Genomic DNA, 25,153 nt, shown 5'->3' on the forward strand with positions numbered 1-25,153 from the left:
GACAGCTCTTTTTGCGAGGCATGGTTAACATCAACAGATACATTTTGTCAATAGCAAACTCAGTATGTTAGACTTTTTAAAAAGCACTCAAAGTAGCTCTACCCACACATCTAATCTTGTTTACTTAATTCAATACCAGGTTGGCCAATTTCCAAATCGAATTAGCTTTTGTTGAATTCATTCGCCTTGGGTTTCACATACTTTTTCTATCCTCTACTGTGAATATTTGAATTATATATTCAATATGTAGAAGAACAATACAATAATTTGTTTTATTAGTTAAAACAGAATGTGTTTGTTGATTAATGTAACTTAGATGAACATCAAACCAAGACAAATTTATAAATAAATGCAGTCATTGCTAAAGGGTTCACAATTTTTTTTTTTTGCCACTACATCTCTTACTAAGGGAAATGTTAAGCATCTTGGAGGTGGATGAGCCAGGCAACTCTCTTAATGTTGATAGTTAATTGAGCTGGGTAGACTTTTACGTTTTTAGCTTTCTACCTTCCCTATACCTGAATCAGTGTCTGAGCTGGTGTTTTACAAATGGAACAAGCCAGGGGTACCCTTTTGTTCTTGCTGCCAAATATTTATTTTGTCTTATGTATCTTGAGAGACAGTTAAAGTGCAGGTTTTGGTATCTTGCCTTGCAGATCTAGAGGGGGAAAGGGTTATTGCTTTCCTTGTGCAAACAGTGGTCATAGTTTTTACTTAAACCTGTTTTTGGGTCCCAAAAAAGAAGAACCATTTTGTCCCGTGCTGGAATCTGATATCCCTAAACAAGTTTCTGAAGGTTCTAGCCTGCAAGATGGAAATTATTCACATTTCTTTCATGATGGTGAGGGTCTACAACCCTGCCTGTTCATTCTTATCTTCAGTTGGTAGAAAATCCTGTTTTACACTACATTTGCCCCACATTGGTCCTTTCCTGTCTTCTGGCTTTCCTTCTCTAGTTTGCCATATGTATAACAAAATTATAGGGAATTGCAGGAATATGGGGTGGAGCAAAGCTCTGCTATGTAGGGGTGTTTTGCCTACTCCTGTTGGCTAGGAAATACATTGCACATATGAGAATTTGTGGACTCTCACCATCATGAAATAAATGCATCTTTTGCCCATGGAATATATATATATATATATATATATATATATATATATATATATATATATATATATATATATATATATATACGATTTTACATGTTTGTATTTTAGATGTTATAGTTTTGTATTGTATTTTTTAGTAAGCATTTCTATATTTCTGTATTGTACTTTAAAATGTCTACATGTTCTACTGGAGCATGATAAGTTGTTTCCTTTATAGGCCTAACTGTGCTGTAACGCATTGTTAAATATTTATCGGTCAGGTAAACTTGCAGTAAGTATAGATTTCTTTCATGTAACTGGCAAGAGTCCATGAGCTAGTGACGCATGGGATATACAATCCTACCAGGAGGGGCAAAGTTTCCCAAACCTCAAAATGTCTATAAATACACCCCTCACCACACCCACAATTGTTTTACAAACTTTGCCTCCCTATGGAGGTGGTGAAGTAATTTTGTGCTTGATTTTTTTTCTGTGATATGCGCTTCTCAGCATTTTGAAGCCAGATTCCTCTCAGAGTACAGTGTTTGTCAGAGGGATGTGAAGGGAGTATCACCTATTGATTCTATGGTTTTCCTCACGGGAAATCTTTTTCATAGGTTCTCTGTTATCGGTCGTAGAGATTTATCTCCTACGTCCCTTTTCAGATTGACTATATACTCTCATATTCCATTACCTCTACTGATTTTTCAGTACTGTTTTTTTTCAGTACTGGTTTGGCTATCTGCTATATGTGGATGGGTGTCTTTCGGTAAGTATGTTTTCTTTACTTAAGACACTCTCAGCTTATGGTTTGGCACTTTATGTATTAATATAAAGTTTTAAATATATGTATTGTATTTATATTTGCCATGAGTCAGGTTTATGTATATTTCCTTTTGCAGACTATCAGTTTCAAAATTGGGAAACATATTTAGGAAGTTATTTTTTTCTTACCTGGGGTATAGTCTTTTCTTCAAATTGACTGCTTTTTCATTAAATTTCGTGGGCAAAATTAGGCTTGTGAGGTCGCAAAATGCTTATTTTTTGCTTCATACTTGGCGCGAGAATTTTTTTGGTTCGAAGGTACGTTCGGTGACGCAAGTTCGTCATTTCCGGCATCTTAGTTGATGCCAGGTTTCCTTGCACAAGGTTGCATCTGCCATGACGCGAGTTGCGTCATTTCCAGATGTTAGTGCCAAAAAATTTCATTTTGCGTTGTGCGTCATACTTGGCGCAAAATAATTTAATTGTTTAAACCCCACTTCCTATATGCCTCTTGCCTTTTTTTTATTCTCAGAGGGCTATGCTGTTTTCATTTTTTTTTCCCATTCCTGAAACTGCCATATAAGGAAATTGATCATTTTACTTTATAAGTTGTTTTTTTTTCTTACATTTGCTAGATGTCTCAATCTGATCCTATCTCAGAAACAACTGTTGGAGGAACCCTGCTGCCTGATCACAGTTCTACCAAAGCTAAGTGTATCTGTTGTAAGTTAGCGGAGATTATATCTCCAGCTGTAGTATGTAACAGTTGTCATGATAAGCTTTTACATGCAGATAATGTATCCATCAATACTAGTACAATGCCTTTTGTTCCTTCCAACATCTAATGTACATGATATCCTTGTGAATATAAAAGATTTTATTGCTGATGTGATTCAGAAGGCTTTGTCTGCTATTCCGCCTTCTAATAAACGTAAAAGGTCTTTTAAAACTAATCATAAAGTTGATGAAATTTCAAATGACCGACAACATACTGAATTATCCTCCTCTGATGAGCATCTATCTGATTCAGAAGATCCTACCTCAGATATTGACACTGACAAATCTACTTATCTCTTTAAGATGGAGTATATACGTTCCTTGTTGAAAGAGGTGTTGATTTCTTTGGATGTTGAGGAATCTAGTCCTCTTGATACTAAAACTAGTAAACGTTTAAATTCTGTTTATAAACCTCCTGTGGTTACTCCAGAGGTTTTTCCAGTTCCTGATGCTATTTCTGATATGATTTCAAAGGAATGGGATAGGCCTGGTACTTCTTTTATTCCTTCTTATAAGGTTTAAAAAATTGTATCCTTTGCCAGCAGCTAGATTGGAGTTTTGGGAAAAAATCTTATAAGTTGATGGGGCTATTTCCACTCTTGCCAAACGTACTACTATTCCTACGGAAGATAGTACTTCTTTCTCTTGTTAAGTGTATCCAGTCCACGGATCATCCATTGCTTGTGGGATATTCTCCTTCCCAACAGGAAGTTGCAAGAGGATCACCCACAGCAGAGCTGCTATATAGCTCCTCCCCTCACTGCCATATCCAGTCATTCTCTTGCAACTCTCAACAAAGATGGAGTTAGTAAGAGGAGAGTGGTGTATTATAGTTAGTTTTTTTTCTTCAATCAAAAGTTTGTTATTTTTAAATGGTACCGGAGTGTACTATTTTATCTCAGGCAGCATTAGAAGAAGAATCTACCTGCGTTTTCTATGATCTTAGCAGAAGTAACTAAGATCCACTGCCGTTCTCACATATTCTGAGGAGTGAGGTAACTTCAGAGGGGAATGGCGTGCAGGTTGTCCTGCAATAAGGTATGTGCAGTTAACATATTTCTAGGGATGGAATTTGCTAGAAAATGCTGCTGATACCGGATTAATGTAAGTTAAGCCTAAATACAGTGATTTAATAGCAACTGGTATCAGGCTTATTACCAGAGATACATACTCTTATAAAAGTGCAATATAAAACGTTTGCTGGCATGTTTAATCGTTTTTATATATGCTTGGTGATAAAACTTATTGGGGCCTAGTTTTTTTCCACATGGCTGGCTTTATTTTTGCCTAGAAACAGTTTCCTGAGGCTTTCCACTGTTGTAATATGAGTGGGAGGGGCCTATTTTAGCGCTTTTCTGCGCAGCTAAAATTACAGACAGAGACATTCAGCTTCCCTCTGCATGATACAGGACATCTCTGAAGGGCTCAAAAGGCTTCAAAAGTTGTGTTTGAGGAGGGTAACAACCACAGTAGACCTGTGGCAGTTGTTGTGACTAGTTTTAAAAACGTTTTTTTCATTTGTTATTCCATTTTTGGTATTAAGGGGTTAATCATCCATTTGCAAGTGGGTGCAATGCTCTGCTAACTTGTTACATACACTGTAAAAATTTAGTTAGTGTAACTGCGTTTTTTCACTGTTATTTCAAATTTTGTCAAAATTTGTTTTTCTTAAAGGCGCAGTAACGTTTTTTATATTGCTTGTTAACTTGGTTTAAAGTGTTTTCCAAGCTTGCTAGTCATATTGCTAGTCTGTACAAACATGTCTGACACAGAGGAAACTACTTGTTCATTATGTTTAAAAGCCATGGTGGAGCCCCATAGGAGAATGTGTACTAAATGTATTGATTTCACCTTAAACAGTAAAGATCAGTCTTTATCTATAAAAGAATTGTCACCAGAGGGTTCTGTCGAGGGGGAAGTTATGCCGACTAACTCTCCCCACGTGTCGGACCCTTTGCCTCCCGCTCAAGGGACGCACGCTAATATGGCGCCAAGTACATCAGGGACGCCCATAGCGATTACTTTGCAGGACATGGCTGCGATCATGGATAATACCCTGTCAGCGGTATTAGTCAGATTGCCTGAATTAAGAGGCAAGCGCGATAGCTCTGGGGTTAGACGAGATACAGAGCGCGTAGATGCTGTAAGAGCCATGTCTGATACTGCGTCACAATATGCAGAACCTGAGGACGGAGAGCTTCAGTCTGTGGGTGACATCTCTGACTCGGGGAAACCTGATTCAGAGATTTCTCATTTTAAATTTAAGCTTGAGAACCTCCGTGTATTGCTTGGGGAGGTGTTAGCTGCTCTGAATGACTGTGACACAATTGCAGTGCCAGAGAAATTGTGTAGACTGGATAAATACTATGCAGTGCCGGTGTGTACTGATGTTTTTCCAATACCTAAAAGGTTTACAGAAATTATTAGTAAGGAGTGGGATAGACCCGGTGTGCCGTTTTCCCCCCCTCCTATATTTAGAAAGATGTTTCCCATAGACGCCACTACACGGGACTTAAGGCAGACGGTCCCTAAGGTGGAGGGAGCAGTTTCTATTTTAGCAAAGCGTACCACTATCCCGGTTGAGGACAGTTGTGCTTTTTCAGATCCAATGGATAAAAAATTAGAGGGTTACCTTAAGAAAATGTTTATTCAACAAGGTTTTATTTTACAGCCCCTTGCATGCATTGCGCCTGTCACTGCTGTGGTGGCGTTCTGGTTTGAGGCCCTGGAAGAGGCCATCCATACAGCTCCATTGACTGAAATCATTGACAAGCTTAGAACACTTAAGCTAGCTAACTCATTTGTTTCTGATGCCATTGTTCATTTGACTAAACTAACGGCTAAGAATTCCGGATTCGCCATCCAGGCGCGTAGGGCGCTATGGCTTAAATCCTGGTCAGCTGACGTGACTTCAAAGTCTAAATTACTCAACATTCCTTTCAAGGGGCAGACCTTATTCGGGCCTGGTTTGAAATAAATTATTGCTGACATTACTGGAGGTAAGGGTGCAGCATCAACTTCAAGGCAGGTGCAGCATCAACTTCCTCTGCTTCAAAACAAGAGGGAACTTTTGCTCAATCCAAGCAGGCCTGGAAATCTAACCAGTCCTGGAACAAGGGCAAGCAGGCCAGAAAGCCTGCTGCTGCCTCCAAGACAGCATGAAGGAACGGCCCCCTATCCGGCAACGGATCTAGTAGGGGGCAGACTTTCTCTCTTCGCCCAGGCGTGGGCAAGAGATGTTCAGGATCCCTGGGCGTTGGAGATCATATCTCAGGGATATCTTCTGGACTTCAAAGCTTCTCCTCCACAAGGGAGATTTCACCTTTCAAGATTATCTGCAAACCAGATAAAGAAAGAGGCATTCCTACGCTGCGTGCAAGACCTCCTAGTAATGGGAGTGATCCATCCAGTTCCGCGGACGGAACAAGGACAGAGTTTTTATTCAAATCTGTTTGTGGTTCCCAAAAAAGAGGGAACCTTCAGACCAATTTTGGATCTAAAGATCTTAAACAAATTCCTCAGAGTTCCATCATTCAAGATGGAAACTATTCGAACCATCTTACCCATGATCCAAGAGGGTCAGTACATGACCACAGTGGACTTAAAGGATGCCTACCTTCACATTCCGATTCACAAGAATCATCATCGGTTCCTGAGGTTTGCCTTTCTAGACAGGCATTACCAATTTGTAGCTCTTCCCTTCGGGTTGGCTACAGCCCCAAGAATTTTTACAAAGGTTCTGGGCTCACTTCTGGCGGTTCTAAGACCGCGAGGCATAGCGGTGGCTCCTTATCTAGACGACATCCTGATACAGGCATCAAGCTTTCAAATTGCCAAGTCTCATACAGAGATAGTTCTGGCATTTCTGAGGTCGCATGGGTGGAAAGTGAACGAAGGAAAGTGAACGAAGAAAAGAGTTCTCTATTTCCTCTCACAAGGGTTTCCTTCCTAGGGACTAGGATTCTGTAGAAATGAAAATTTACCTGACGGAGTCCAGGTTATCAAAACTTCTAAATGCTTGCCGTGTTCTTCACTCCACTCCGCGCCCTGCGGTGGCTCAGTGCATGGAGGTAATCGGCTTAATGGTAGCGGCGATGGACATAGTGTCATTTGCGCGCCTGCATCTCAGACCGCTGCAATTATGCATGCTCAGTCAGTGGAATGGGGATTACACAGATTTGTCCCCTCTACTAAATCTGGATCAGGAAACCAGAGATTCTCTTCTCTGGGGGTTATCTCGGGTCCACCTGTCCAAGGGTATGACCTTTCGCAGACCAGATTGGACGATTGTAACAACAGATGCCAGCCTTCTAGGTTGGGGTGCAGTCTGGAACTCCCTGAAGGCTCAGGGTTCATGGACTCAGGAGGGGAAACTCCTCCCAATAAATATTCTGGAGTTAAGAGCAATATTCAATGCTCTTCTAGCTTGGCCTCAGTTAGCAACACTGAGGTTCATCAGATTTCAGTCGAACAATATCACGACTGTGGCTTACATCAACCATCAAGGGGGAACCAGGAGTTCCCTAGCGATGTCGGAAGTCTCCAAGATAATTCGCTGGGCAGAGACTCACTCTTGCCACCTATCAGCGATCCATATCCCGGGCGTAGAGAACTGGGAGGCGGATTTTCTAAGTCGTCAGACTTTTCATCCGGGGGAGTGGGAGCTCCATCCGGAGGTGTTTGCTCAATTGGTTCATCGTTGGGGCAAACCAGAACTGGATCTCATGGCGTCTCGCCAGAACGCCAAGCTTCCTTGTTACGGATCCAGGTCCAGGGACCCAGAAGCGTCACTGATAGATGCTCTAGCAGCGCCTTGGTTCTTCAACCTGGCTTATGTGTTTCCACCGTTTCCTCTGCTCCCTCGACTGATTGCCAAAATCAAACAGGAGAGAGCATCTGTGATCTTGATAGCGCCTGTGTGGCCACGCAGGACCTGGTATGCAGACCTAGTGGACATGTCATCCTTTCCACCATGGACTCTGCCTCTGAGACAAGACCTTCTAATACAAGGTCCTTTCAATCATCCAAATCTAATTTCTCTGAGACTGACTGCATGGAGATTGAACGCTTGATCCTATCAAAGCGTGGCTTCTCCGAGTCAGTCATTGATACCTTAATACAGGCACGAAAGCCTGTCACCAGGAAAATCTACCACAAGATATGGCGTAAATATCTTCATTGGTGTGAATCCAAGAATTACTCATGGAGTAGGGTTAGGATTCCTAGGATATTGTCCTTCCTCCAAGAGGGTTTGGACAAAGGATTATCAGCTAGTTCTTTAAAGGGACAGATTTCTGCTCTGTCTATTCTTTTACACAAGCGTCTGGCAGAAGTTCCAGACGTTCAAGCATTTTGTCAGGCTTTAGTTAGAATTAAGCCTGTGTTTAAACCTGTTGCTCCTCCATGGAGCTTAAACTTGGTTCTTAAAGTTCTTCAAGGGGTTCCGTTTGAACCCCTTCATTCTATTGATATCAAACTTCTATCATGGAAAGTTCTGTTTCTGATGGCTATTTCCTCGGCTCGAAGAGTCTCTGAGTTATCTGCCTTACATTGTGATTCTCCTTATCTGATCTTTCATTCAGATAAAGTAGTTCTGCGTACAAAACCTGGGTTTTTACCCAAGGTGGTTTCTAACAAGAATATCAATCAAGAGATTGTTGTTCCATCATTATGTCCTAATCCTTCTTCAAAGAAAGAACGTCTTTTGCATAATCTAGAGATTTTCGTCAATCATCTAACCTGTTTGTTGTTTACTCTGGACAGAGGAGAGGTCAAAAGGCCTCGGCAACCTCTCTTTCTTTTTGGCTTCGGAGTATAATCTGTTTAGCCTATGAGACTGCTGGACAGCAGCCCCCTGAAAAGATTACAGCTCATTCTACTAGAGCTGTGGCTTACACCTGGGCCTTTAAAAATGAGGCTTCTGTTGAACAGATTTGCAAGGCTGCGACTTGGTCTTCACTTCATACCTTTTCCAAATTTTACAAATTTGATACTTTTGCTTCTTCGGAGGCTGTTTTTGGGAGAAAGGTTCTACAGGCAGTGGTTCCTTCCGTTTAAGTTCCTGCCTTGTCCCTCCCATCATCCGTGTTCTTTAGCTTTGGCATTGCTATTCCACAAGTAATGGATGATCCGTGGACTGGATACACTTAACAAGAGAAAACATAATTTATGCTTACCTGATAAATTTATTTCTCTTGTAGTGTATCCAGTCCACGGCCCGCCCTTTCCTTTTCAGGCAGGTCTAAATTTTAATTAAACTGCAGTCACCACTGCACCCTATGGTTTCCCCTTTCTCGGCTTGTTTCGGTCGAATGACTGGATATGGCAGTGAGGGGAGGAGCTATATAGCAGCTCTGCTGTGGGTGATCCTTTTGCAACTTCCTGTTGGGAAGGAGAATATCCCACAAGTAATGGATGATCCGTGGACTGGATACACTACAAGAGAAATACATTTATCAGGTAAGCATAAATTATGTTTTTAAGAATCCTTTAGATAGGAAACTTGAATCTTATCTAAGGAAAGCTTATTTATTTTCTGGTTATATCTATGGCTGATGTTGCAACTGCATCAACTTTTTGGTTGGAAAGCTTAGCGCAACAGGAAACAGATTCTGATTTGTCTAGCATTGTTCGCTTGCTTCAACATGCTAATCATTTTATCTGTGATGCTATTTTTATATAATCAAAATTGATGTTAAATCTATGTCTTTAGCTAGAAGAGCTTTGTGGCTCAAATATTGGAATGCTGACATGGTATCTAAGTCTAGATTACTATCTCTTTCTTTCCAAGGTAACAATTTATTTGGTTCTCAGTTGGATTCAATTATTTCAACTGTCACTGGGGGGAGGGAGTTTTTTTGCCTCAGGATAAAAGATCTAAGGGTAAATCTAAAGCTTCTAATCGTTTTTGTTCTTTTCGACAGAATAAGGAATAGAAAGCCGATCCTTCCCCCAAAGAATCTGGTTCCAATTGGAAACCTTCTTCAAGTTGGAATAAATCCAAGCCAATCCAAGAAACCAAAGCCAGCCCCCAAGTCTGCATGAAGGTGCGGCCCTCATTCCAGTTCAGCTGGTGGGGGACAGATTAAAATGTTTCCAAAATCAGTGGATTCAGAGTATTGTCTCTCAAGGGTATCGAATAGGATTCAGAGTAAGACATCCTGTGAGAAGATTTTTTCTCTCACACGTTCCAGCAAATCCAGTGAAGGCTCAGGCTTTTCTGAAGTGTGTTTCAGATCTAGAGCTTTCAGGGGTAATCATACCAGTTCCATTTCAGGAACAGGGTCTTGGGTTTTATTCAAATCTATTCATTGTCCCAAAGAAAGAAAATTAATTCAGGCCAGTTCTGGATCTGAAAATTTTGAACCGTTTTGTAAGAGTGCCAACTTTCAAAATGGTAACTATAAGGACTATTCTGCGTTTTGTTCAGCAAGGTCATTATATGTCCACGATAGACTTACAGGATGCATATCTTCATATTCTGATTCATCCAGACCACTATCGATTTCTGAGATTCTCTTTTCTAGACAAGCATTACCAATTTGTCGCTCTTCCATTTGGCCTAGCGACAGCTCCAAGTATTTTTTCAAAGGTTCTCGGTGCCCTACTCTCTGTGTTTCCTTATTTGGACAATATCTTGGTACTAGCTCAGTCTTTACATTCTGCCGAATCTCACACAAATCAACTAGTGTTGTTTCTTCAAACACATGGTTGGAGGATCAATTTACCGAAAAGTTCCTTGATTCCTCAGACAAGGGTCACCTTTTTAGGTTTCTAGATAGATTCAGTGTCCATGACTCTCTCTCTAACAAACAAGAGACAAATTAAATTTGTTTCAGCTTGTCGAAACCTTCAGTCTCAATTATTCCCTTCAGTGGCTATGTGCATGGAAGTTTTAGGTCTCGTGACTGCATCATAGGACACGATCCCCTTTGCTCATTTTCATATTAGACCTCTTCAGCTTTGTATGCTGAATCAATGGTGCAGGGATTATACAAGGATATCACAATAAATATCCTTAAATCCCAATGTTTGACTCTCTCTGACTTGGTGGTTAGATCACCATTGTATAGTTCAAGGTCTTCTTTGGTTCGTCCAAACTGGACTGTAATCACAACAGATGCAAGTCTTTCAGGCTAGGGAGCTGTCTGGGGATCTCTGACAGCACAAGGGGTTTGGAAATCTCAAGAAGCGAGGTTACCAATCAATATTTTAGAACTCCGTGCTATTTTCTGGGCTCTTCAGGTTTGGCCTCTGTTGAAGAGAGAACCGTTCATTTGTTTTCAGACAGACAATATCACAACTGTGGCATATGTCAATCATCAGGGTGGGACTCACAGTCCCCTAGCTATGAAAGAAGTATCTTGGATACTTTCTTGGGCGGAATCCATCTCTTGTCTAATTTCTGCGGCACATATCCCAGGTGTAGACAATTGGGAAGCGGATTATCTGACATTACATCCGGGGGAGTGGTCTCCATCTAGATGTGTTCTTTCAGATTGTTCAGATGTGGGGTCTTCCAGAAATAGATCTGATGGCTTCCCATCTAAACAAGAAACTTCCCAGGTACTTGTCCAGGTCCACGAATCCTCAGGCGGAGTCGGTGTATGCGTTAACAGTTCCTTGGTTTTACCAACCTGCTTATATCTTTCCATCTCTAGTTCTTCTTCCAAGAGTGATCTCCAAGTTCATCATGGAACAATCATTTGTGTTTGTTTCTGGTAGCACCAGCATGGCCTCACAGGTTCTGGTATGCAGATCTTGTCTGGATGTCCAGTTGCCAACCTTGGCCACTTCCTTTAAGACCAGACCTTTTGTCTCAAGAACCGTTTTTCCATCAAGATTTCAAATCGTTAAATTTGAAGTTATGGAAATTGAACGTTTAGTGCTTAGTCATAGAGGTTTCTCTGACTCAGTGATTGATACTATGTTACAGACTCGTAAATCTGTTTCTAGGAAGATTTATTATTGAGTTTGGAAGACATATATTCATGGTGTTCTCATAAATTCTCTTGGCAGTCTTTTAGAATTCCTAGAATTTTACAGTTTCTTCAGGATGGTTTGGATAAAGGTTTGTCTTCAAGTTCTTTGAAGGGTCAAATCTCTGTTTTATTTCACAGAAAGATTGCTAAGCTTCCTGATATTCACTGTTTTGTACAGGCTTTTGGTCCATATCAAGCCTGTCAATAAAGACATAATTGTAAATAAATAATTGAAGGCTTTACAGGCTCCTCCTTTTGGGCCTATGCATTCTTTGGATATTAAAATACTTTCTTGGAAGGTGTTGTTCCTTTTGGCTATCTCTTCTGCTAGAAGAGTTTCCGAATTATCTGCTCTTTCTTGTGAGTCTCCTTTTCTGATTTTCCATCAAGATAAAGCAGTTTTGCAGACTTAATTTAAATTTTTACCTAAAGTTGTGAATTCTAACAGCATTAATATGGAAATTGTTGTTCCCTCTTTGTATCCTAATCCTAAGAATTCTTCGGAGAGATCCTTACATTCTCTGGATGTGGTAAAAGCTTTGAAATATTATGTTGAAGCTACTAAAGATTTCAGGAAGACTTCTAGTCTATTTGTTGTCTTTTCTGGTACTAGAAAAGGTCAGAAAGCTTCTGCCATTTCCTTGGCATCTTGGTTAAAGCTTTTGATTCATCAGGCTTTTTTGGAGTCGGGTCAGGCTCCGCCTCAGAGAATCACAGCTCATTCTTCTAGATTAGTCTCCATTTTGTGGGCTTTTAAGAATGAAGCTTTAGTTGATCAGATTCGCAAAGCAGCAACTTGGTTTTCTTTGCATACATTTACTAAATTCTACCGTTTTGATGTATTTGCCTCTTCGGAAGCAGTTTTTGGTAGAAAAGTTCTTCAGGCAGCTGTTTCAGTTTGATTCTTCTGCTTATGTTTTAAGTTTTTTCTTTTCAATTATAAGAAAAACTTATTTTTTTGGATGTGGATTTAATTTTTTCAATGGAAAATGGCTGTTTTTATTTCTTTTGCATGATGTATCGAGTCCACGGATTCATCCTTGCTTGTGGGATATTATCCTTCCTAACAGGAAGTGGCAAAGAGAGCACCACAGCAGAGATGTCTATATAGCTCCCCCTTTAACTCCACCCCCCATTCATTCTCTTTGCCGGCTCTAAGCAGGAAGGGTAAAGTGAAAGAGGTGTTAAGCTGTTAGTTTAATTTTAACTACAATCAAGAGTTTGTTATTTTTAAATGGTACCAGTGTTGTACTATTTACTGTCAGGCAGGACATAGATGAAGATTTCTTCCTGGAGGAATATGATTTTAGCATTTGTAACTAAGGTCCACTGCTGTTCCCACAGAAGCTAAGGAGTACAGGAAAACTTTAGTGTGAGGAACGGTTTCTTGCTATGCAGCAATGAGGAATGTTCAGTCATATTTTCTGCAGAGACTGTGTTGACTCAGAAAGGCTGACAGTATCCCCATTAGGGGAAGGGGAAGCAGTAATCCTAGTATGAAAGAGGCTTTACTAGCTTGCATGAAGGGCTAAGTTTTTTTGGGCACTCAGTTTGTTTATGAGAAAGTGGGACAAACATTTCTGTGTTCTGGGACTAACTTTTTTTTTTTTTTTTTTTTATGTTTATGGGAACGTTTGCTTGAGGGGTCATTTGGCTTATTTAGGGTTGTTATAACCCACATTGTTTTCAAACATAGTTTGCTAGATTTGGATCTGATGGCGTCTCGTCAGAACGCCAAACTTCCTCGTTACGGCTCCAGGTCAAGGGATCCTCAGGCTGTACTGATAGATGCTCTACAGTACCCTGGTCGTTCAACCTGGCTTATGCGTTTCCACCTTTCCCTCTCCTTCCACGTCTGATTGCCAGAATCAAACAGGAGAGAGCATCTGTGATTTTGATAGCGCCTGCGTGGCCACGCAGGACATGGTATACAGACCTGGTGGATATGTCATCTCTTCCACCATGGTCTCTGCCGCTGAGACAGGACCTTCTGATTCAAGGTCCATTCAAGCATACAAATCTAATTTCTCTGCAACTGACTGCTTGGAGATTGAACACTTGATTCTATCAAAGCGGGGTTTCTCTGAGTCAATCATAAATACCTTGATTCAGGCTCGAAAGCCTGTTACCAGGAAAATCTATCATAAGATATGGCGTAAATATCTTTTTTGGTGCGAATCCAAGGGCTTCTCCTGGAGTAAAATCAGGATTCTTAGGATTTTGTCTTTTCTCCAAGAGGGATTGGAGAAAGGATTGTCAGCTAGTTCTCTAAAAGGACAGATATCTGCTCTGTCTATTTTGTTGCACAAGCGTCAGCCTGTGTTTAAATCTGTTGCTCTGCCATGGAGTCTAAATTTAGTTCTTAGAGTTCTTCAGGGGGTTCAGTTTGAACCCATGCATTCCATAGATATTAAGCTTTTATCTTGGAAAGTTTTGTTCCTAGTTGCTATCTCTTCAGCTCGAAAAGTTTCTGAACTATCTGCATTACAATGTGACTCGCCTTATCTTGTGTTCCATGCTGATAAGGTGGTTTTATGTACCAAGCCTGGGTTCCTACCTAAGGTTGTTACTAACAGGAATATCAATCAGGAAATTGTTGTTCCTTCTCTGTGTCCTAATTCTTCTTGTAAGAAGGAACGTCTGTTGCACAACTTGGACGCGATTCGTGCTTTGAAATTTTATTTGCAGGCAACCAAAGATTTTCGTCAAACATCTACTTTGTTTGTTGTCTATTCTGGAAAGCGTAGGGGTCAAAAGGCTACGGCGACTTCTCTTTCCTTTTGGCTGAAAAGCATCATCCGTTTGGCTTATGAGACTGCTGGACAGCAGCCTCCTGAAAGGATTACAGCTCATTCTACTAGAGCGGTAGCTTCCACATGGGTTTTTAAAAATGATGCTTCTGTTGCACAGATTTGTAAGGCTGCGACTTGGTCTTCGCTTCATACCTTTTCAAAATGTTACAAATTTGATACTTTTGCTTTGTCATGTTTCTGTGTTACCCCTTTAAGACTTACCTGAGAGTCTATATAAGGCCCTCCCTCTTCCTGATTCAGGGCTGAGTATTTTGACTAAAAGGTACATTATCCTAGCTCTCGATTAACTTAGCCAAATTAGTCTAGATTCTAAATAAAGCAAATAAGATACTTCTGCTTTCAAACTTGGATTCCTGCCAAGTACCTTGCTACAAAGTTCCTATCAATTCTCATTCATTCAAGTCTGCAACTTTGTAACTAAACTTACAGCCACAGCTAATCACGCTACTTTGAAGGAGACGCTGCAACACTCCAAACAGTCTCCACAGCTGCCATTCAGCTCAGCTTAATTACAGCTCACGCTGCAGAGTTTGCACGCCGCAAACTTTTTCTACAAACTACCAGGAGCCGGATCATCACAGCGCACCAGTCTGGTACTCCGGATTTCACTCACCCGACTCACAGACTAAACGGATCACCCGCCTGCACCTGGCTGTACTTATCTGACACCGGTAAGCCCGTTTATGCTCTGTGATCACTTCGGCAGATACCGGTCACTATTGACACACACAGCCTCCACAGTTTTACCCTCTTAATGACAAACTGCACATTGTGCTAATTGCGGTAGAGCTCACCTCTAAAAAACAATACCTAAAATCCCCTTCTGGATACAACCAACTATTATCACATATAAGGCGCAACTAATACACCTCAACAACTGAATGTGGATTAACAACAGAATACATCGTATGTTTATAAACCCTAAGGAACTCCACAATCCCTTTAACAAATTATTCAGAGAGATCAATTCTCTCTTATAGATTTCTATGTGATTGGCAAGAGTATAATAATACTGCAGTAGTTACTATATATCATATTAAGATCTAGAGTAGACTAGGCTCATGCTAGCTCACACACCATATATCTCTATACACACCTTCTATGCTTTTTCTATCCTAAAGGAGACAAAAAATGTTATAGAGATGCAACACTCATCTACTCTAATGCCAATTCCCAGAAAGTGCAATTGGTTTAACCTCTAAAAACCAAGTTAAAAATTAGACAAAAAGGAAGAGTGTCTGGGATGGCGCTCAAACAAATGGAGAGCTAAGAGTTTGACTCTTAGCTCTCCATTTGTTTGAGCGCCATCCCAGACACTCTTCCTTTTTCTATCCTAAGCCTTACTCTTTGCTCCAAATCTTTGACTGTTTACAGTCCCCTCAGTCTATGAGCAAATCTAGACTCTAAATGCATCTATAGTCACAGGTTGGTGTGAGACTGAGTGGGAATAGGCTGCATGCATTCTCATATGATATTTCAATGCAACATTGACACGGTATCCTTACATGCTTCTTCGAGGCTATTTTTGGGAGAAAGGTTTTTGCAAGCAGTGGTGCCTTCCGTTTAGGTTTCTGTCTTGTCCCTCCCTTCATCCGTGTCCTAAAGCTTTGGTATTGGTATCCCACAAGTAAGGATGAATCCGTGGACTCGGTACATCATGCAAAAAAATAACAATTTATAAATAATAAATAACACTTTCTTTTGCGATGTACCGAGTCCATGGCCTGCCCTGTCTATTCAAGACAGATGGTATTTCTTTCATGTAATTAGCAAGAGTCCATGAGCTAGTGACGTATGGGATATACATTCCTACCAGGAGGGGCAAAGTTACCCAAACCTCAAAATGCCTATAAATACACCCCTCACCACACCCACAAATCAGTTTTTACAAACTTTGCCTCCCGTGGAGGTGGTGAAGTAAGTTTGTGCTAGATTCTACCTTGATATGCGCTCTGCAGCAGGTTGGAGCCCGGTTTTCCTCTCAGCGTGCAGTGAATGTCAGAGGGATGTGAAGAGAGTATTGCCTATTTGAATTCAATGATCTCCTTCTACGGGGTCTATTTCATAGGTTCTCTGTTATCGGTCGTAGAGATTCATCTCTTCTCATCATCTCCCTTTTCAGATCGACGATATACTCTTATATATACCATTACCTCTACTGATTCTCGTTTCAGTACTGGTTTGGCTTTCTACTACATGTAGATGAGTGTCCTGGGGTAAGTAAGTCTTATTTTTGTGACACTCTAAGCTATGGTTGGGAACTTTTATATAAAGTTCTAAATATTTGTGTTTAAACATTTATTTGCCTTGATTCAGGATGTTCAATATTCCTTATTTCAGACAGTCAGTTTCATTATTTGGGATAATGCATTTGAATAATCAATTTTTTTCTTACCTTAAAATTTGACTTTTTTCCCTGTGTGCTGTTAGGCTCGCGGGGGCTGAAAATGCTTCATTTTATTGCGTCATTCTTGGCGCGGACTTTTTTGGCGCAAAAAATTTTCTTTGTTATTTCCGGCGTCATACTTGTCACCGGAAGTTGCGTCATTTTTGACGTTTTTGCGCCAAAAGTGTCGGCGTTACCGGATGTGGCGTCATTTTTGTCGCTAAAAGCATTTAGGCGCCAAATAATGTGGGCGTCTTTTTTGGCGCTAAAAAATATGGGCGTCATTATTGTCTCCACATTATTTAAGTCTCATTGTTTATTTGCTTCTGGTTGCTAGAAGCTTGTTCACTGGCATTTTTTCCCATTCCTGAAACTGTCATTTAAGGAATTTGATCAATTTTGCTTTATATGTTGTTTTTTCTATTACATACTGCAAGATGTCTCAGATTGACCCTGAATCAGAAGATACTTCTGGAAAATCGCTGCCTGATGCTGGATCTACCAAAATTAAGTGTATTTGCTGTAAACTTGTGGTATCTGTTCCTCCAGCTGTTGTTTGTAATGAATGTCATGACAAACTTGTTAATGCAGATAAGATTTCCTTTAGTAATGTTACATTACCTGTTGCTGTTCCATCAACATCTAATACTCAGAGTGTTCCTGTTAACATAAGAGATTTTGTTTCTAAATCCATTAAGAAGGCTATGTCTGTTATTCCTCCTTCTAGTAAACGTAAAAGGTCTTTTAAAACTTCTCATTTTTCAGATGAATTTTTAAATGAACATCATTCTGATAATGATTCCTCTGGTTCAGAGGATTCTGTTTTGGAGGTTGATGCTGATAAATCTTCATATTTATTCAAAATGGAATTTATTCGTTCTTTACTTAAAGAAGTCTTAATTGCATTAGAAATAGAGGAATCTGGTCCTCTTGATACTAAATCTAAACGTTTAAATAAGGTTTTTAAATCTCCTGTAGTTATTCCAGAAGTTTTTCCTGTCCCTGATGCTATTTCTGAAGTAATTTCCAGGGAATGGAATAATTTGGGTAATTCATTTACTCCTTCTAAACGTTTTAAGCAATTATATCCTGTGCCATCTGACAGATTAGAGTTTTGGGACAAAATCCCTAAGGTTGATGGGACTATATCTACTCTATCTAAACGTACTACTATTCCTACGGCAGATAGTACTTCCTTTAAGGATCCTTTAGATAGGAAAATTGAATCCTTTCTAAGAAAAGCTTACTTATGTTCAGGTAATCTTCTTAGACCTGCTATATCTTTAGCGGATGTTGCTGCAGCTTCAACTTTTTGGTTAGAAGCTTTAGCGCAACAAGTAACAGATCATAATTCTCATAGCATTGTTAATCTTCTTCAACATGCTAATAATTTTATTTGTGATGCCATCTTTGATATCATTAGGGTTGATGTCAGGTATATGTCTCTAGCTATTTTAGCTAGAAGAGCTTTATGGCTTAAAACTTGGAATGCTGATATGTCTTCTAAGTCAACTTTGCTTTCCCTTTCTTTCCAGGGTAATAAATTATTTGGTTCACAGTTGGATTCTATTATTTCAACTGTTACTGGGGGGAAAGGAACTTTTTTACCACAGGATAAAAAATCTAAAGGTAAATTTAGGTCTACTAATCGTTTTCGTTCCTTTCGTCACAATAAGGAACAAAAGCCTGATCCTTCCCCTACAGGAGCGGTATCAGTTTGGAAACCATCTCCAGTCTGGAATAAATCCAAGCCTTTTAGAAAGCCAAAGCCAGCTCCCAAGTCAACATGAAGATGCGGCCCTCATTCCAGCCCAGCTGGTAGGGGGCAGATTACGATTTTTCAAAGAAATTTGGATCAATTCGATTCACAATCTTTGGATTCAGAACATTGTTTCACAAGGGTACAGAATAGGCTTCAAGATAAGGCCTCCTGCAAAGAGATTTTTTCTTTCCCGTGTCCCAGTAAATCCAGTGAAGGCTCAAGCATTTCTGAAATGTGTTTCAGATCTAGAGTTGGCTGGAGTAATTATGCCAGTTCCAGTTCTGGAACAGGGGCTGGGGTTTTACTCAAATCTCTTCATTGTACCAAAGAAGGAGAATTCCTTCAGACCAGTTCTGGATTTAAAAATCTTGAATCATTATGTAAGGATACCAACATTCAAAATGGTAACTATAAGGACTATTCTGCCTTTTGTTCAGCAAGGGCATTATATGTCCACAATAGATTTACAGGATGCGTATCTGCATATTCCGATTCATCCAGATCACTATCAGTTTCTGAGATTCTCTTTCCTAGACAAGCATTACCAGTTTGTGGCTCTGCCGTTTGGCCTAGCAACAGCTCCAAGGATTTTTACAAAGGTTCTCGGTGCCCTTCTGTCTGTAATCAGAGAACAGGGTATTGTGGTATTTCCTTATTTGGACGATATCTTGGTACTTGCTTAGTCTTCACATTTAGCAGAATCTCATACGAATCGACTTGTATTGTTTCTTCGAAAACATGGTTGGAGGATCAATTTACCAAAAAGTTCGATTCCTCAGACAAGGGTAACCTTTTTAGGTTTCCAGATAGATTCAGTGTCCATGACTCTGTCTCTGACAGACAAGAGACGTCTAAAATTGGTTTCAGCTTGTCGAAACCTTCAGTCTCAATCTTTCCCTTCGGTAGCCTTATGCATGGAAATTCTAGGTCTTATGACTGCTGCATCGGATGCGATCCCCTTTGCTCGTTTTCACATGCGACCTCTTCAGCTCTGTATGCTGAACCAGTGGTGCAGGGATTATACAAAGATATCTCAATTAATATCTTTAAAACCGATTGTACGACACTCTCTGACGTGGTGGACAGACCACCATCGTTTAGTTCAGGGGGCTTCTTTTGTTCTTCCGACCTGGACTGTGATTTCAACAGATGCAAGTCTGACAGGTTGGGGAGCTGTTTGGGGGTCTCTGACAGCACAAGGGGTTTGGGAATCTCAGGAGGTGAGATTACCAATCAACATTTTGGAACTCCGTGCAATTTTCAGAGCTCTTCAGTCATGGCCTCTTCTAAAGAGAGAGTCGTTCATTTGTTTTCAGACGGACAATGTCACAACCGTGGCATATGTCAATCATCAAGGAGGGACTCACAGTCCTCTGGCTATGAAAGAAGTATCTCGAATACTAGTATGGGCGGAATCCAGCTCCTGTCAAATTTCTGCGGTTCATATCCCAGGTATAGACAATTGGGAAGCGGATTTTCTCAGTCGCCAAACGTTACATCTGGGCGAATGGTCTCTTCACCCAGAGGTATTTCTTCAGATTGTTCAGATCCAGATCCAGGGATCCTCAGGCGGAGGCAGTGGATGCATTGTCACTTCCTTAGAAGTATCATCCTGCCTATATCTTTCCGCCTCTAGTTCTTCTTCCAAGAGTAATTTCCAAGATTCTAAAGGAGTGGTCGTTCTGCTGGTGGCTCCAGCATGGCCTCACAGGTTTTGGTATGCGGATCTTGTCCAGATGGCCACTTGCCAACCGTGGACTCTTCCGTTAATACCAGACCTTCTATCGCAAGGTCCTTTTTTCCATCAGGATCTCAAATCCTTATATTTGAAGGTATGGAGATTGAACGCTTGATTCTCAGTCATAGAGGTTTCTCTGACTCTGTGATTAATACTATGTTACAGGCTCGTAAATCTGTGTCTAGGAAGATATATTATCGAGTCTGGAAGATTTACATTTCTTGGTGTTTTTCTCATTTTTCTTGGCATTCTTTTAGAATTCCTAGAATTTTACAGTTTCTTCAGGATGGTTTGGATAAAGGTTTGTCTGCAAGTTCCTTGAAAGGACAAATCTCTGCTCTTTCTGTTCTTTTTCACAGAAAGATTGCTAGTCTTCCTGATATTCATTGTTTTGTACAGGCTTTGGTTCGTATAAAACCTGTCATTAAGTCAATTTCTCCTCCTTGGAGTTTGAATTTGGTTCTGGGGGCTCTTCAAGCTCCTCCGTTTGAACCTATGCATTCGCTGGACATTAAATTACTTTCTTGGAAAGTTTTGTTTCTTTTGGCCATCTCTTCTGCTAGAAGAGTTTCTGAATTATCTGCTCTTTCTTGTGAGTCTCCTTTTCTGATTTTTCATCAGGATAAGGCGGTGTTGCGAACTTCTTTTGAATTTTTACCTAAGGTTGTGAATTCTAACAACATTAGTAGAGAAATTGTGGTTCCTTCATTGTGTCCTAATCCTAAGAATTCTAAGGAAAGATCGTTGCATTCTTTGGATGTAGTTAGAGCTTTGAAATATTATGTTGCAGCTACTAAAGATTTCCGAAAGACTTCTAGTCTATTTGTTATCTTTTCCGGTTCTAGGAAAGGTCAGAAGGCCTCTGCCATTTCTTTGGCGTCTTGGTTAAAGTCTTTGATTCATCATGCTTATGTCGAGTCGGGTAAAACTCCGCCTCAAAGGATTACAGCTCATTCTACTAGGTCAGTTTCTACTTCCTGGGCGTTTAGGAATGAAGCTTCGGTTGATCAGATTTGCAAAGCAGCAATTTGGTCTTCTTTGCATACTTTTACTAAATTCTACCATTTTTATGTGTTTTCTTCTTCTGAAGCAGTTTTTGGTAGAAAAGTACTTCAGGCAGCTGTTTCAGTTTGATTCTTCTGCTTATAATTTCATTTTTTTTTCATTATAAGATTTAAACTTTGTTTTGGGTGTGGATTATTTTCAGCGGAATTGGCTGTCTTTATTTTATCCCTCCCTCTCTAGTGACTCTTGCGTGGAAGATCCACATCTTGGGTATTCATTATCCCATACGTCACTAGCTCATGGACTCTTGCTAATTACATGAAAGAAAACATAATTTATGTAAGAACTTACCTGATAAATTAATTTCTTTCATATTAGCAAGAGTCCATGAGGCCCACCCTTTTTTGTGGTGGTTATGATTTTTTTGTATAAAGCACAATTATTCCAATTCCTTATTTTTTATGCTTTCGCACTTTTGTCTTATCACCCCACTTCTTGGCTATGCGTTAAACTGATTTGTGGGTGTGGTGAGGGGTGTATTTATAGGCATTTTGAGGTTTGGGAAACTTTGCCCCTCCTGGTAGGAATGTATATCCCATATGTCACTAGCTCATGGACTCTTGCTAATATGAAAGAAATGAATTTATCAGGTAAGTTCTTACATAAATTATGTTTTTTTATTAAAACTTCAGTCACCTCTGCACCTTATAGTTTCTCCTTTTTCTTCCTTGGCCTTCGGTCGAATGACTGGGGGGTGGAGTTAAGGGAGTAGCTATATAGACAGCTCTGCTGTGGTCCTCTCTTTGCCACTTCCTGTTAGGAAGGATAATATCCCACAAGTAAGGATGAATCCGTGTACTCGGTACATCGGAAAAGAAAGAAATTTATCAGGTAAGCATAAATTTTGTTTTTTATCCCTCCCTCTCTAGTGACTCTTCTGTGGAGTAACACTTCTTGGGTATTACTATCCCATACGTTACTAGCTCATGGACTCTTGCCAATTACATGAAAGAAAACAGAATTTATGTAAGAACTTACCTGATAAATGTATTTATTTCATGTTGGCAAGAGTCCATGAGACCAGCCCTTTTTATTGTGGTTATATTTTTTTGTATAAAGCACAATTATATTTCCAGTTCCTTTTTTGATGTTTTTTACTCCTTTTTATGTCACCCCACTACTTGGCTATTCATTAAACTGAATTGTGGGTGTGGTGAGGGGTGTATTTATAGGCATTTTGAGGTTTGGGAAACTTTGCCCCTCCTGGTAGGATTGTATATCCAATATGTCACTAGCTCATGGACTCTTGCCAATATGAAAGAAATTAATTTATTAGGTAAGTTCTTAGATAAATTATGTTTTTCTTTCCTAGCTAAGCTATTATGTTGCAAGTAAATGGGTAATTTAATTTTTTTTATTTATTTTTTTTATTCAAGAAATGTCTAATTAATGGACAATAACGTGCACCCAAAGCTGGTGAATGTATTTAGCTTAAAGTAAGTTTTTATTGTTTACATATATTTTATTTTTCCTAACAGAAACTAATTGGAGAAGTATGGTTGAAACTTCTGATGGGTTAGAAACTTCAGAGAATGAGGAATGTTCAATCAGAACAACCACTTCAGAACAAACTACTAGTGCCTCATCAGAAAAAGCCATTGTTAAGCAACCATCTGTTAAGACCACAAGTAGCACTACCTCAGTTGCAAGCCCTGGAAAGATTGTACCAGTGGACAGAGAAGAGATAAAACCAGATGACAATTTAGAATGGGCCTCTCAGCAAAGTACAGAAACTGGATCATGGGACGGAAGTGGAAGGGATGTCCTGAATTCCTCCATGACAAGTACAACTAGTACCTTGGTACCAGAAATGCTAGATGGAGATGATGAGGAGGAGGAGGAAGAAGAGGATGACTATCACCATGAACCTATTTCAGATGAGGTTCAGTTGAATAGCAGGATAGAATCTTGGGTTTCAGAGACCCAGCGAACTATGGAAACACTTCAGCTTGTAAGTTCTCTTAACAGTGCAGAAGAGGATAACCTTGTACAGAGTGAAGAGGATGAGACTGATTCCTGTGAACAGGTAGACCTGGTGGCTGAGTGTAAGCAACAAACAGCTGAAAAAAATTCCAGAAATGGAACACACCTGCAAAGTGGTAAAAGACCTTCATCTTTATCAAAAGAGTTCTAATTCCAGCTTTATGTATGAGGGTTTTTTTTGTGTAGTAACCTAAATATATTTTACATTAGGATAATTTACAGCTACTCATACATACGTCATCTCCAATCTTTTGCACTGTATAAATGTTTATTCTGTAATTAATTTCAAGCAAATAGATTTGTTTATTTACTTAAATGAATAGTCTAGTCAAATTGCAATTTTAAGAAATTTTCTAATTTACTCCTATTATCAAATTTTCTTCGTTCTCTTGGAATCTTTATTTGAAAAAGCAAGAATGTAATCATAGGAGACAGCCTATTTTTGGTTCAGCACCTGGGTAGCACTTTCTGATTGATGTCTAAATGTATCCACCAATTAGCAAGCGCTACCCAGGTGCTAAACCAAAAATGGTCCAGCTCCTAAGCTTACATTCAATTAAAGATACCAAGAGAACAAAAAAAATTGATAATAGGAGTAAATTAGAAAGTTGCTTAAAATTGCATGCTCTATCTGAATCATGAAAGTTTAATTTTGACTAGACTATTCCTTTAAGCACTAAGAGATGGTTCACAAAACGTTTTGTGTTTTTTTGTTTTGTTTTTATCTACCAGACTCTTACAGTTTTCTGAGGGGAAAAATGAGAATGAAATTCAAATTTCATAACCACAAAGGCCTAAAATTAATTGTCAGTAATTTGTATATGAATGTTGTTGTGTGACTAAAAATATAATTGTTTACATGTTTTTGTGATCCAGATTTTTTTTTATATGTAAATTGTCCATATCTAGGTATTTATATATTGAACTAGGAGAGGCAACATTTGGACATTTACCCCAATTTTTTGTATGCATGTAGTTGTAGCAATTTGTTTGTGTAAACCATGTTATCTGGTAAGTGAAATTATTGAAAATCTAGTTCATTTTTTTTAATTGATTTTACCTAATTGTTAATCTCTTAAATCAGTGAAAATGTTTGTAAAAGTAGTGATTGAGGTACTTAACATTTCTGTAGTTATTTTGAACTTTTTTTTATACTTACTTAACATGTATGCTTAATTGGGGGGGGAATGAAATGTTGCATCCAGACATTTTGCTACTTATGTGTTTGACCTTGGAAGCATTTTAGGGCAGTGTTCGAAAAATCTGTTTAAAATTTAGGAGCCATTAGGAATATTAAGAAACCAGATATACTTTTAGGAGCCAGACAGTGGTGTATATATATATATATATATATATATATATATATATATATATATATATATATATATATATATATATATATATATATATATATATATAATAACCCAAAAGGTTAGGAGGCAGGTGTAAAATTCTAAGAGCCGGTGGCATCCTGGCTCCTTGGTTTGTCGAGTTTGTTTAGTGGGAAATGTCTGATTTTTTTTTTGTTTTTTCTTTAATGATCATGGACTTCCTCAGTGTTGAAGATGGCATTCTCGGTTAAATGTCAAATAACCTTGAGTAAAACAGGTTTTGCCATCATTATGGACCAGAAAATGTTATTTGCTTCATAATATATCAGTTTTGCTTCAGAAATTCAAGCGCTTACAAATGGATAGACATATTTGCTGGTAAAAGCAGATTTAATTTCAAGATTAAATGTAAAAATCGTAAAATAATAGATGCTTCCACACTTACAAGGCTTATCCAGAGAAA

The 25,153-nt window shown here is 39.3% G+C and overlaps 1 protein-coding gene across 2 annotated transcripts in view; it reads left to right on the top strand.

Annotated features, from left to right (window-relative positions):
• The window catches only part of SECISBP2L (SECIS binding protein 2 like), a 407,516-nt gene extending 383,293 nt beyond the window's left edge, over positions 1–24,223 (top strand). For both annotated transcript variants that reach the window (XM_053717458.1, XM_053717457.1), the window contains exon 18: positions 22,855–24,223. In XM_053717458.1, the coding sequence (XP_053573433.1) occupies positions 22,855–23,510 (656 nt within the window). In that variant the 3' untranslated portion in view covers positions 23,511–24,223. The remainder of the gene's footprint in view (positions 1–22,854) is intronic.
• The last annotated feature ends 930 nt before the right edge of the window (positions 24,224–25,153 follow it).

This window comes from Bombina bombina, chromosome 6, assembly GCF_027579735.1.
Source record: "Bombina bombina isolate aBomBom1 chromosome 6, aBomBom1.pri, whole genome shotgun sequence".
Taxonomy (NCBI): domain Eukaryota; kingdom Metazoa; phylum Chordata; class Amphibia; order Anura; family Bombinatoridae; genus Bombina; species Bombina bombina.